The sequence below is a fragment of the Panthera uncia genome, chromosome D4, assembly GCF_023721935.1.
Source record: "Panthera uncia isolate 11264 chromosome D4, Puncia_PCG_1.0, whole genome shotgun sequence".
Lineage (NCBI taxonomy): Eukaryota > Metazoa > Chordata > Mammalia > Carnivora > Felidae > Panthera > Panthera uncia.
The window spans coordinates 24585147-24598882 of NC_064807.1; the positions used below are offsets into that span (position 1 = coordinate 24585147).

At 39.4% G+C, this 13736-nt stretch overlaps 1 protein-coding gene across 1 annotated transcript in view; it reads right to left on the reverse strand.

The window, feature by feature from the left end:
* SLC28A3 (solute carrier family 28 member 3) overlaps positions 1 to 13736 on the reverse strand; it is a 54063-nt gene that overhangs the window by 32388 nt on the left and 7939 nt on the right. Inside the window, exon 2 of the mRNA XM_049652742.1 lies at positions 187 to 270. Coding sequence (XP_049508699.1) covers positions 187 to 270 — 84 coding nt within the window. The remainder of the gene's footprint in view (positions 1 to 186; positions 271 to 13736) is intronic.

The following is a 13736-nucleotide window of genomic DNA, read 5'->3' on the forward strand; positions in this document are numbered from 1 at the left end:
CAAACACAAAATCTCTTTGTTTGAGCATGTGTGTTTTCTTCACGACTCTGCCTTACACATTCTAATTACCAGTTAATTCATTCCTCTGAGTGCCAGCTGAGCACATGCATTCTGTCCCCACACTGTCCGTCCCTGTTGCACAGCAGTTACTATGGTAATAGATTCACTCAACCATCGCCGCCCTACCTGCTGGGTGTTTTGCACAGCTCTACACCTTAGTGAGTTGTTGTTTCTTGATGTGTTCTGTTTTTCATCGAAGTCATCTTCATTCTAAGGAAAAAGTACAGATTGCAAAAATACAATTTCAGAATCAAGAAACTCAAATGTTCTTTTCATAAAATGGTACCAAAAGAATTTTGAGGGATGGGACAGCAAAGAGGAGGTGTTTAGATGAGTCAGCTGAAAAAAGAAAGGACCAGTGAATCTCAGGCTTATAAAGAAACAGATGATCTCTGTTCTGTTCTGATGGAAGGAATGATGTGGTCCAGCTTGAGGAAGAGAGAAAGGAGGACCAGGTGCCTCCATCTAAATCATGTGACTTTGTAATAAGCAGAGAAGAGGCTAGGGGGCATCACATACCACAGGTTTCCAACTTATAAAATAAAGAAAAATGTAGGCCAGGTAGTTTTCTTCTTAGATATTAGATTTTTGAAATGCTAAAATGTGTTTTGTTTAGCTTAAAGCAATCTCTCCTAGTAATGAGAATCAGAAAATGCCTTCTTTTGTCAAGCTGTCTTGATTTTACATTTTGGATGGGAGTCAGCTGTTCTCTTGGAGGAGTGTCCTTACCCCTGAGCTGCTGTTTTGACATATGACTGACACCCCCTCGCTCATTGCTCTTTTACCTGTTTTGAGGGGGTCAATCTTTCTCCCATCTCATCCCAACTTGCCTTCATAAGGTAATTCGTTCCACGTAAGGCAACAAGGTAGATAAACCGTGTCAGGTAGGTCCCCATAGCTTTTCAGGAAATGTATCCTGCTTGGCCTGTCGGCTGTGACCTTGTCTTTGAAAGAAGAACAAGTGTATGACTTTGATATTAACTTTAGATCTGTCTGGCCCCAAGGATCTATAAAAATTACAATTCCAACTCGTGTTGCATTTTCCACCTATTAAAATACAAGAGTGTATAAAATGTGGATAAAATCTAACTTGCAGCGTACATGTGATTTATGCATAAAAGCCTGGTTGCCTCAGTGCCTTTTTGTGTCACAGCTGCATATCTTACTTTAGCACAGTGCCTCCCACACATCATTAGTTGCTGTTGCTAATGATTAGTTGTTGAATGAATGAACCACAGAAATTTTGATGTTGCATTAACTGGTATGGCATAATACAGCTGAGTATTTGGTAAAAAATATAGTAGGGGGCTCTGTGTATGGTATGGAAAGATGACAAAGCTTGCTGATTGGGGTGGGCTATTGGGCACTCAGGGACTCATTTTACTATTCTCACTTTCATGGATGCTGAAAATTTTAAAATAAAAATGAATACGTAAATAAAGCTGAAAAGTTACAAGTACAGCAAAACCTTGGTTTGTGAGCATAATTCTTTCTGGAAACATGTTTGTAATCCAAAGCACTTGTATATCAAAGCAAATTTCAAGAACCATTGGCTCAGTTGTGATCATGTGACGTTTGGCATCACATACTACTTTTATTACAAGACATCACTCGTTTATCAAGGTAAAATTTATTAGAAATATTTGCTCATCTTGTGGAACACCCACAAAAAAAGCTACTCACAATCCAAGGTTTTACTATAAAACCCAGTGTAAGTTGGTGGAAATACAGGGCACAGGTAACAGAGGGTGTTGGTCCTTGGGATCCCTAATTCCATGTGTGATGCTTTGCAGCCTCAGTTTACCCATCTATACCACAGTTTTGATTCAGTGTTCTTATGATCCCTTCCAGAATCCTGACATTTTCTGGGACCTTCTTGGTAATTCCTGCTAATTCTTGATTACTCCTGCCACCTGGTGGCAGAATCTGAAACTTGTGGAACACAAGGATGAAATAGGAAATGGGGTGTGTGTGTGTGTGTGTGTGTGTGTGTGTGTGTGTGGGTGTGTGTGTTGTGTTTGGGGGTGGGGTAGAATAGATGTAAGTGTTGAGAAGGGCACCTGTGGACGTATTCTGTAACATGTAATGGATTGTTTTACCTCTGGTAGAGTGTACGCCTTGGCTTTTTAACGTTTTCAGGAGGAACAATGTCTATCATTTGAGGATTTCCAACCGAAACCATGGGGGTGTTGTGGGTGTTGATTGGCGCTAGAAAAATAACCCTTAAGACATTGCTTTGCTTTGTCTTATTGCTTCTTGTCAAATTGCAGTCATAGGGCCTGAATGGGTGGTCGGTCCATAATTACTTCTTGGCCTGTTGTTTTTGACCATCTACTTAGCAATTCAGATTACTAGATACATTAGTATAGATTACTAGATATCTTAGTACACTGAACTACAATGAATATTGTGTTATAAATGCAAGCTTGTCACTCCACTGAATGGGTGACAATATTGTAAGCAGCTTACAGCATGCCATGTAATTTCTCTTGTTAGGGTTAGTTGCTGGGTGTACTCCATTCTGGCTTGAGATGCTCTGAATGGCAGATCCTTGAGCCTGGGGTTCCATCCTGAACTTTCCATGCTGTTCGAACAACTACAGGTCCACAGTGGGTGTTGCAGTGAGTACAGATGGACAGAGGTGTTTAAAATTATTTATTTATTTATGTATTTATTTACTTATTTATTCCTTTCAGTTTCTAAACCATTCAACCTCTAAAACATGAGAAATCACTGAAACCATTTCCTCCCCATCTACTTAAGGTATTTCCCTTCTATAGAATTATAGCTGAACATGTAGCCACCCAGAAAAATGGTGACATTTCCACTTATAATTAGATTCTGGCCAATGAAGTACAAATAGATGTGGTACCCTGAGTGGGGCAGCTCAGGAATATGCCTTAAGAGATGGCTGGCAGGTGCTCTTTGTCCCTTACATTTTTTCCTACATCATGCTGCCTTGTGTGTGGATGGCTCCAGCCAGGCCATGAACATGAACACGAGAGCCCCATCCTGGGGATGTTAGAGCAGTGAGTGAGTTGTAGGGCTCTTGGGTTCCTAAAACCCAGAGTAGTGCTTCCACTCCAGCTCTATACTACCTACTTCCCGACCTTTATCTGCAGGATACAAGCTTCTCCCTTGTTAGTTTTGGTTTTGTTTTTATTTGCACCTGGATTGATATAATACATAGTAGGTACACGACACAAGGTTAAACTCTTTGAAGTCCTGTGATCCAATGATCTCCATTTTTACAGATGAAGAAACTAAGGCAAACGTAAGTGCATTGCATGACTCAGGTTATATAACTCAGCCAAGATGGGATCTGAACTCAGACCGTCCAACCCCAGACTATCATGCCTGTAGAGTTTAGACCTCAGGGCAGGACCCTTTGGTCTTGGGAATGTCTAAAGAGATAGTGGTAAACCCTAGAGGAGAAAGCAGGAAAAACCTCTCTGACCTCAGCTGCAGCAATTTCTTACTTGACACATCCCCAAAGGCAAGGGAATTAAAAGCAAAAATGAACTATTGGGACCTCATGAAGATAAAAAGATCTAGCAATTCCACTTCTGGATATTTATCTGAAGAAAACAAAAACACTAACTCAAAAAGATATATGCACCCTTATGTTTATTGCAGCATTATTTACAATAGTCAAGACATGGAAGCAATCTAAGTGTCCATCTATAGGCAAATGGATAAGGAAGACGTCATCTATATCTATAGCCAACAGAATATTATGCAGCTATAAAAAGGATGAGATTATGCCATTTGGGACAACATGAATGGACCTACAGGGTAGTATGCTAAGTGAGATAAGCCAGACAGAGAAAGAGAAACTGTATGATTTCACTTATATGTGGACTCTAAAAAACAAAACAAGTGAATAAGTAAATAAACAAAAAGCAGAATCAAACCCATAAATACAGAGAACAAACCGATGGTTGCCAGAGGGGAGCGGAGTGGGGGGTTGGGCAAAATGGGTGAAGAGGAATGGGAGACGCAGGCTTCCAGTTATGGAATGAATAAGTCATGTGCATAAAAGGTACAGCATACAGTCAATGGTAGTATAATAGTATTGAATGGTGACAGATGGTAGTTACTCTTGTGAGCATAGCATAATATAGAAACTTGTAGAATCACTATGTTGTATACCTGAAACTTATGTAACATTGTGTATCATTGTGTAACATTGTGTATACTCAAAAAAAAAAAAAAAGACAAAAGAAAAGAAAAGAGAAGAAAAGAAAAGACCAGGTAGACTTGACAGAGGTGCTGAAAGTTTCCTGAAATGCTTGTGGCCACTTTTAAACTATATTTAGGTTTTGGTGGTCATTTCCCAACCCAGGATAGTGGGCCTCTCACTCTATAGACTGGTTTTAAGTAGATGCTATTCTTTAAATACACAAGCGGGCACTTCTGCATTTGTGGACATGTCTGTCTCCGTGATTAGTCTGATGCTTTCTCTTGCAACCATGTCTGCTTCGCTTACTTGGTCTCTCCCTCCCACTGTGGCCCTGATTGCACAATGTGGCTTCCATTTCTCAGTTTTTGTGGCGGGGGGTTTCTCTGCTGCAGACTGAACACCACTCTGCCAGGGGAGACTTTCTTCAACCTTCTTTCCAGAAACTACTCTGGCCTGGTGTGCTCTGACGGTATGGTTGGTCTTGCTGAGGGGGACACTGATGGGCTTGAGCCTGGGGCAAGAACAGACACCTTCATCCCTGGAGAGACTTTCAACCTGAGTTCTGGTGGGACATACATCATGTTGGTTAATGACAGATGGGAATGGCTCATCAGGCAAATATGATGTTGATAAGGACCCTGAGGAGTCATTAGGAAGAGATTTTTTTTTTAAGTTTATTTATTTATTTTGAGTTGGGGTGCAGAGAGAAAGAGAATCACAAGCACTTGTCAGCACAGAGCCCGACTCAGGGCTCTGTGAGATCATGATCTGAGCTGAAATCAAGAGTTGGATGCTTAACCTACTGAGCCACCCAGGCACCCCACTATGAAGAGCCTTAACTGGTTCTAGAGCTTGACACTTCACAGCAAGTTTTGTAAAGTGTTTGCTAAAATACCTTGGTTGGAAGGCTTTATACTATCAGAACAGACTTAGGTTGGTGATCAGATTTGCTTATTTTGTTATGTGTGTATGTGTGTGTGCCTATCTACCTATCTATCTATCTCTATCTATCTACCTATCATCTATCCATCCATCCTACCTATCTCCCCATCTCCCCATCTTTAAAGCAATCTTCCTAAGAAACAGTCAATGTGATACTTTCTGAGGAGTGATGCCTTAAAATATTGCTATGGATGTCATTTGGAAAACTTGGAACTGTGTAAATATGTAAAAATCTATATTATACCCATTGGACTTTAAGCTGAGAAGCCGGATTCTCTGTCCCCTGTTCTGTGCTGAATACCATGTATATAACACAATGGCAGCACAGAAGTGCTTGGTGACTGTTTTTCAGTGGAAAGATATTCCTACAGGCTTATTATAGTGAAGCTATAATTGTGTCTCTACAACTAAGTAGAGACAAAATGGTATGGGACTGCTTTCTCTACTTCTCCAAGAAGGTTACTGTATGTTCTAATATTCTATGCCTGAGATGCCTGAATGAAGGTACCAGAAATACACCTCCAATTTTTTTTTTTTTGAGTTTCAAGTGACTGATTTAACTTTTCTGTCTCCATTTCTATGAACATGGAATGGGACTAGCTGGAGCAAGTGTTTCAAATAGTAACTTAAAATTCCAAAGTGCAACATAAATAGATCATAGGAAGTGGCTCACCAAAAACCTGAAGACGACTGCTTTCAGGAATATTGACAAATTATCTATACTAATTGGTGCTGCATTGTGATAAAGGCTTGGGTTCCATCGCCATTTCCGGGTTCAACTCCAAGCTTAATGTCTTGAAGCCATATTCATCACCATATAGGAGTGTAACATTCATTACCTACCTAGTGCCATATATAGCAATTGACTTTTGTCAATTGACTTTTATATTAGTTTTACTGTTGAGTTTGCTACCTACTTGCTTCTCTGGGGCATTTATAGCCACTTTGCTCTCGATGGTTGAAATTCGGCATATAAAAGTCAACATCTGTTGCATGAATCTAATCTCTTCTCATTGTTTGGGAATATAGCTCCCCCTTTATTTATTTATGTTTTACTTCATGTCAAATATTTTAAGGCCATTTACTCTATAATGTTCCCTCTAAATTGCATGGGCTTTGCCTTGGAATGATGGCATTTTCAAAGGTGGTATTCCAGAAGTCTTTGATCTTTACTTATTGTATGGCATGTGACCCTTTTGGCTCAGGTAGCCTTGTGCCTCAAGTCTCTGGTTTACAGAATCCTTAATGTAGTTCATGGGCACTAGCTAGACCATTCCTTCCTGAGATGTTCCTGTTTTTCTCACCAGCCTGTGTGGGTTTATGGACTGGATTAAGGAGCAGCAGTATGGCGAGAGGGGAAATGCCTGCTCAGCCTGTAGTTCGTCATCACATTTCCCTGGCATAATTCTCTGTCACTTCTGAATGATCTGAAGGGAGCTTTGAATTGGGTGCAAGGAAGCAGGACCACAGAACATTGATAACATTCTCCCTTTGTGATCTTTGTGAGCCAGGAGCTAGTGAAACCCCTGAGTACAGGAAAGTAGGGAAAAGCAGGGCTCTGTACCCAAATGAGAAAAATTAGGGGAAGGTTTAGAATGATCAGATTTATAAAAATAAATTTAAGCCTGCAAGTACTCCTAGAAATGGCTTCCACAGTTTTCTTAGAGAAACGTCTAGGGGAGAAACTTCAGCCAAACAAAAGATTAATGAAAAATTATGGCAAAAGGAGTGACAGTATGTTGTGAATCTATTTAATGAATTAAAACCTTAATCCAGGGATTAAGATTCCAGAAGAAATTATAGACATTTTAACCCCTCACAGTGTAGAAAAGATACTCAGAACACTTAGCTGAAGAAAGAAAATAAAAGAAAAGGTAGAAGATAGGGTGAACAGGCCAATCTTCTTATCTTTTAATTTCTGAGAGCTGAACGACATTATAAGCAGCAGTGTTTTGGAAAGGTAAATGCTAAAATATATATATTCCGCTAAAATCAAGTGGTGGAAGAGAAGGAAAAAAAAACCCCAGAAATTAGAAAAATATACTAATTTTGTGATTACTTATAATCTTAAGCTCATTATAAAAGGAACCATTAAGATAACAACAAAAAAATACATCTTCAGAAGAAAACGAACAAAAATAAAGAATATGCAAACCATATGTGAAAAGATTTTTACAAAGCACAACATAAAATATGATGAGAGGAGCTAAGAACAAATACACCCATCTGGCAGATCAATGGATTCGATGGAGTCAGAGGGGGTAATAAGGACACGTAACCACACACAGACACCTTCTTATGTCTTTGAGTTTTATGATGGTGCGTAAGAGACATGCATTTACTACAGTACAAACTGTACGTTGAACTTTAAATTTTGACCTCCTCTGGGGCTAGCAATATGCAGTATGATCCTCACACGTGATGCTGGGCATTGTCTAGTCAGCCATGATATCACTAGCGTCCACAATCAATTCTGTGTCCATTCAACCACTGTTTCTCACTTCACAGTATTCAATGCATTACAGGAGATATTCAACACTTTGTTATAAAATAGGCTTCGTATTAGATGATTTTGCCCAACTCTGGGCTAACATAAGGATTCTGAGCACATTTAAGGTAGGCTAAGCTATGTTTGGTGGATGAGGTGTATTAAATGCGTTCATGACATACAATATTTTCAATTTATGATGGATTTATTGGGACATAATCCCATCATAAACTGAGGAGATTCTGTCCTGGAAATGACTCAGGGACTCAGAAAGATAAAACGTGGAGTGGTCAGGATCGTAATTGACCAAGGCTGTATACAGGATTAAAAAAAGCAATTCAGGTGTTCCAAAAGAAACAATGGTCAGAGTACAATCTAATGCTCTGAGAAGCCTGGCTATCTGTGTACAAATGGTGTAGATTAATGTAAAGGGAATCGAGGAAGAAATATCTAGAAACACATTTCGAAAGAGGTTGATAGAACTCTTTCAGTCTATGACAGATCAAATGGGCAAAAGTAAGAATAAGGAAGACCAAGATGACAATAAATAATATGAATCTGATTAGCATCTATTGAATTATATAACTCCAATAGGAAATATATTGTGGCCAAGACTGCTAGGTGTCCCTGATATCTATCTTTCTCTATTTCCTTTAAATATAGGGCTCTGAATTTTAGCTGGGCCTGAGATTTCACAGAATAGAGGTACATTTCTGACCTCCCTGTGGCTCTGGTTGAATTCTGCCACTGTGATTGAAGCTACATGCAGCTTCTCAGAAGTGTCCCAAAGCAGGACAGTTGATGGAGCCTGTGAACTCCTTTATTATATTAATTAAATATAATATTAAAAAGGAAATAATTTTATTGAAACCTAGTTATTAAAGTATTAAAATTAATTTGTGATAGTGTATAAACATCTTTTTCAACACTTTAAAAAACAAGAAAAAAAACCCAACAAGGTCCTGTGGCAAGTGTGAATGACTGCCTTAATTGCAATGCCATGGATGTAAATTATATTTGGAGATATTTGAAACAGATATCAATTCTTTTTTTTTCTACTTGTATATATTAACTCAACGTAGTGACGGTTCTTTTGCACCTTTCGCATTCATTTCAAACAAGCGGTTCTACCTCCTCTTGGTCTGTGTGATGGAGCATATTCTTCTCTGTCAGGACCACGGAGAAGGCATCCCCACTCATCTTCCACCTTGTGGATCTCTTAGTTATGAAGCAACCATAAGTACATCTGGGAGAATATGGACCTTTATTCTTACTTGCACTTGGATATCTTGGTTTTACTTCTGGGTCTGTCCCTATTATCGTCCAGAAAATCTACCAGTGGGGGAAATCAAATAATACCCAGGAATAAAGGCTTGAAATAAGCTTTGCTTTGAAATAAGCCGCAAATGAATGATGTTTAAGTATCCTGCTTAACCGGGGCTGATGTCATATGCTTTTCTAAAAGTAGTTGTTTTTCTATCAGAATTCATTAGAGTCTTGGGTTATGTTTAGAAGATGAAATGCAGATTAGCTTCCAATGTAATTCTGGTGTCAGACCAGACACGTTCATGTAGGCCAGACACTAGCAGTTGCTGCATGAAATGTCCACTGGGTGGAGCCACTTAAGGCTGTAAGATACAGGTACCATGAAGGCCAACGCTTGGCCCCACTTCTAATTCTGGCCATCTGTTAAAAGCATTAATATGCTAAAACATGGCCACAATTTTATATACTACAAATGTTTACTTCATACATTGTCTAGAATGGTTGTATGTAATAAATAAATTGAATCCTTATCAAAAAGCATTCTGCGATCACTGGCCAAGTTTAGGACAAGTTGAGCACTAAAAAGTGGAAAATATGAATAATGTCTGCAACTTACATGTGTCAAAAAATAAGATGGACTAATGGGGGGATAGAGTGTAGATGAAAAAAAAATGAGAAAGCAAGTGTGGTAAAATATTAATTATGGACTGTAGTTGGCGGATATATAGGTGTTTGCTATGAAATCACTTCAACTTTCCTATATGTTTAAAAATCATTATATAATGTTGCAAGAAGCAAAAAATGTTGGTAATTGATTATAAAATATGTAATAAAAGAAAGGGAATGTTAATCCAGATAGAGAAATATGATCAAAGATAAGTCTATTCTTTTCAGAAGAATGTCAGGGAAGGAATATTGAAGAAATGAAAACTCCCATTTTGCAATTCCCTAGTACTAATTGATTCAGGAAAGGGTCATCCATGGATGCAAAAACCATTGGGTGAAATGTGTTGGGGACCTGGATATTCACATAGCCTTAAATGTCACCCCGCCCCCCTACCCCCCGCCAACAGATTACTTACTAATTAATAAAGAGGGAAACATGCCTTGGTAATGGAGTGCTGTGCTCATCACCATCCTAACCAGGTCATCACCACAACAGTGGAGTTAAATTTCTACAAATGCATTATGTATATTTTTAATTTTTTTACATGCAGTATTTCCAGAGCTGAAGCTACCTAAAAGTCATATAAAGATAGAACTGTACATTCCAAGACACCACTGACCTCCTGCCTGGTTGCCTTTCACTCTTATTGTAGCTGTGATATTTGTGTTGATAATTTGTGTTTGGTAAATGTGTGATTTCAGCCCGGACAAGCTGTTCTTAGAGCAATAATATAACAATGCCTGGACTCCTTCCTTACTGGGCCAGGCACAGTGCTCTGCACTTCCTCACACACTGCCATACTTAACCCTTGCTTCTCTGGTATTTGCATCTCTATCAATTCATAGGTAAGCATCCTTTCTCCTTCCACTAAAAACCAGTCTTCCATCTGCACTTGCTGGCTGCTATGGTCAATGTTTGTGTGCCCCTAAAATTCACCATGTTGAAATTCTAACCTCCAAAGATGATGGTATTAGGAGATGATGCCTGTCAGGGCTAGGAGATGGTGTTTAAGTCATGAGGGTGGAACCTTCATGAATGGGAATCGTACCCTTAGAAATGAGGTCTCACAGAGATCCCTGACCCCTTCTACCATATGAGGACACTGTGAGAAGGCATTGGTTATGAACTGGGAAGAGGGGCCTCACTAGAATGGGCCCATGCTGGTGCCTTGATCTTGGACTTCTAGCCTTCAGAACTGTGAGAAATAAATGTTTGTTGTTTATAAGCTTCCCAGCTTGTGGTATTTTGTTATAGCAGCCCAGATAAATGCACTAGTTCCATTTTCTTGCCACATTTTGTCTCCCACTCATTCCAATATGTATTCCATTCCTACCACTCCATGGAAATCACCCTTGCCCAAGTCTTTGATGGCTTTCATGTGCTTAAATCCAGTTTTCATCATCCACAAGGGATTGTTTCCTCCTTCAAATACTCTTGTCCAACTTGTGATATCACACATTGCTAGTTTCCTCTTGTCACCCAGACTTCTTCTCTATTTCCTGTACCATATCAGCCTTTCAACTCAACCCTTAATGTTACATATAGTTCCTTGGGGCTCTGTCTTAGGCATTCTCATTCACTCCTCTAACAAATATTTTTTGTGTACCTACTATGGACTAGGCAATGGTTCCTATGCTGGTTGCTGGTCTCTGTTCTCAGGGAATTTAGAAGATGCCAACCATAATAATAACACAATTAATTATTTTCTTACAATCATGATAAAGACTTAAAAAGTTCAAGTCCTGCACCTTATAATGCTTTTACAGATTGATTAGAATGGACTTGGCTGTGTCTGAAATTCCAAAGATGCATGAGGGAAACAGAAATGCTCTTAACAGCAAAACATCTTCCTATAGTTGAGAAAAAAAATAAAGAAACAAAGATATAATCTCTTTGACTCTGTCAATTGAAACTAAAATTCTTCTTATTCTCATTTCTTTCTCTGATTTGTTTTTCATAGGTAAATCGCCAGTCTGCCTAAAGGGATCAAAGGTTATTATAGATTTTTTTTTTTTAATGAAAATGCATTTCATGCCAAAGCCTAAATCACCTGCAAGATGAAGTCTTATTTGCTCGGGCCTGCCTTATTCTTGTGTTATTTTGGGAAGTCATGGTCACTTCCTAAGTATTGGTCTCATCAGACCATTATCAGACTTACCAGACTGTTTCATGCCACAATAGTTAACAGTGAGGCATGAAAGAGGATACATGCACCATGGACACTTGAATTTGCTTACGTTTGGAAAAACATTGCTTCTTAGCGACTCCTAAAATCACCTTGGTCATGAAGCACCTTTTCCCAAAGAGCACTGACTAAATAAATACAAATTAATTATAAATACATGGATAGAGCCCATAAAATTTTTTTTAAGAGATGCATTTGAGTAAGTAAGGTATGGATCATAATGAACCAAAGTATTTGAAAAATAACTTTATAAAAGTCCTTTGGAAGAGACACAGATGCTGGGAGGGAGCCAAGGTCTCTCAGTCTGGCAGGGACCCAAGGGGCTTGACGTTTACATTTGACAGCCATTAAAACAATTCAGAGTTGCCTGTTGGTGTCTTCCATAGTTATCCATCAGTAGATCCCAGTATCTACTATACAAAGAGGCGGACTTCATAGATGGGTTTCAAATTTTGGTTTGGCCCCTGCACCAAAATAGCATTCCCAGCTAAATGGTTTGGTTAATGGTTGCTGATACTTGAGCATTTGCTAGGTGCTAGTGCTTTCCACTAATCTCCCCTTAGTCCTTTGATGCAGGGTGTTATGGACCTATTTTTGAATGGGGAAGTAGATGCAGAAGTTAGGTAACTGCCTAATGGCAGTCTGGTTCTGAAGCCTCAACTCTTCACCCAAAGAATTTATGTTTTACTTTCCTCATAATGATTCACTATGTGACTTTTAACCTGTGCCCTGCTAACCCCCACCCCTTCCCAGTCTGACTTTTCTCAGAAGCTCACCTCTCTTTCCTCTCCACTTCCTCCTTAAGAAGGGGCCCCTTGTTATCTTCAGCCAAGATCAAAGTCACATGCAGTACAGTCAGTTCTTGGACCATGATAGACCACGTCTTCTTCCACGTGTGCTTTCAAAATGCTTCCACTCTTACTTCTTTCTTCCCTCTTCTCTGACCTCAAGACCTCATGTTCTACAGGGAAACAAGGAAGTAGCCATCTGGGTCAACAGGAAGCCTAATGTTTGCTGGCTCCTGGAAATGTCTCTGTTGGCTTTGTGTGTGTCTTTGTCTCTTTTTCCCTTCCTTGCTGGATCCAGCATACCATGTAACAAGACCTTTGCTCCCACCTGCTCTATCTGCATGGGTCTGGCCCTTAATTAAGTAATTTACATTTCAAATCCTCCTACTGCACAAGTTAGGCCAGTGCCCTCTAATCAGCTTCCTCCTTGCAAAATGTTTTCTGAAGCAACGGATTCAGGTGTATGAGAAACTAGGACACAGTAATTTGAAAATAGAAAAATAAAAACTTTAAAAGCTAGAAATGTTGTAAGAAGTGATATAATCCAAAGGGAGGGACACTGAGAGGCAAGTAGGACCCACTGGGGCACAGCTGCACAACTTTATAGATTGTGCTGTTTGGAACTATGTTATGTTCCCACAGTTGAGCAGGTGGAGGGAGTAAGGCAGCTGGAGAATCCACAGGGAAGCAGGTATGCCTATCCTGGCTTCTGTTTAACTATGACTGACACTTTCTTATGGTGCAAAAAGCCTCGCCTCACATTAATGGGCTATTTTCTGACCATGTTTCATGGAGGAGTTTACACCATTACTTTGCTTACAACCCCTTATCATCTGTCTGGCTAGTTTACTGTAGAATGTTCCCGAATCTGCAGAGAGTAGAAATTCAGTTTTAAACCTAAACTTATCATTGGTTTCGGATTCTTGGGACCAAGATTTTGAAATCAGTGAAGAGTCTTGAGGTGAATCAGAACTGGCCTCTATTCCTGTCTGTCTCTCTTTACTACTTTTCTGTTTCCCTGTACATGTGTTGCATATCTTCTCATCTGGGGCCTTGACTTCTCCACATAGTGCCATATGGAAAAAAGTAATTTTTGATATGGTAGCTTGTGGAATTATTTGTGTCTTACTGGTTATTTTCCTTATGCCTAGTGCCCA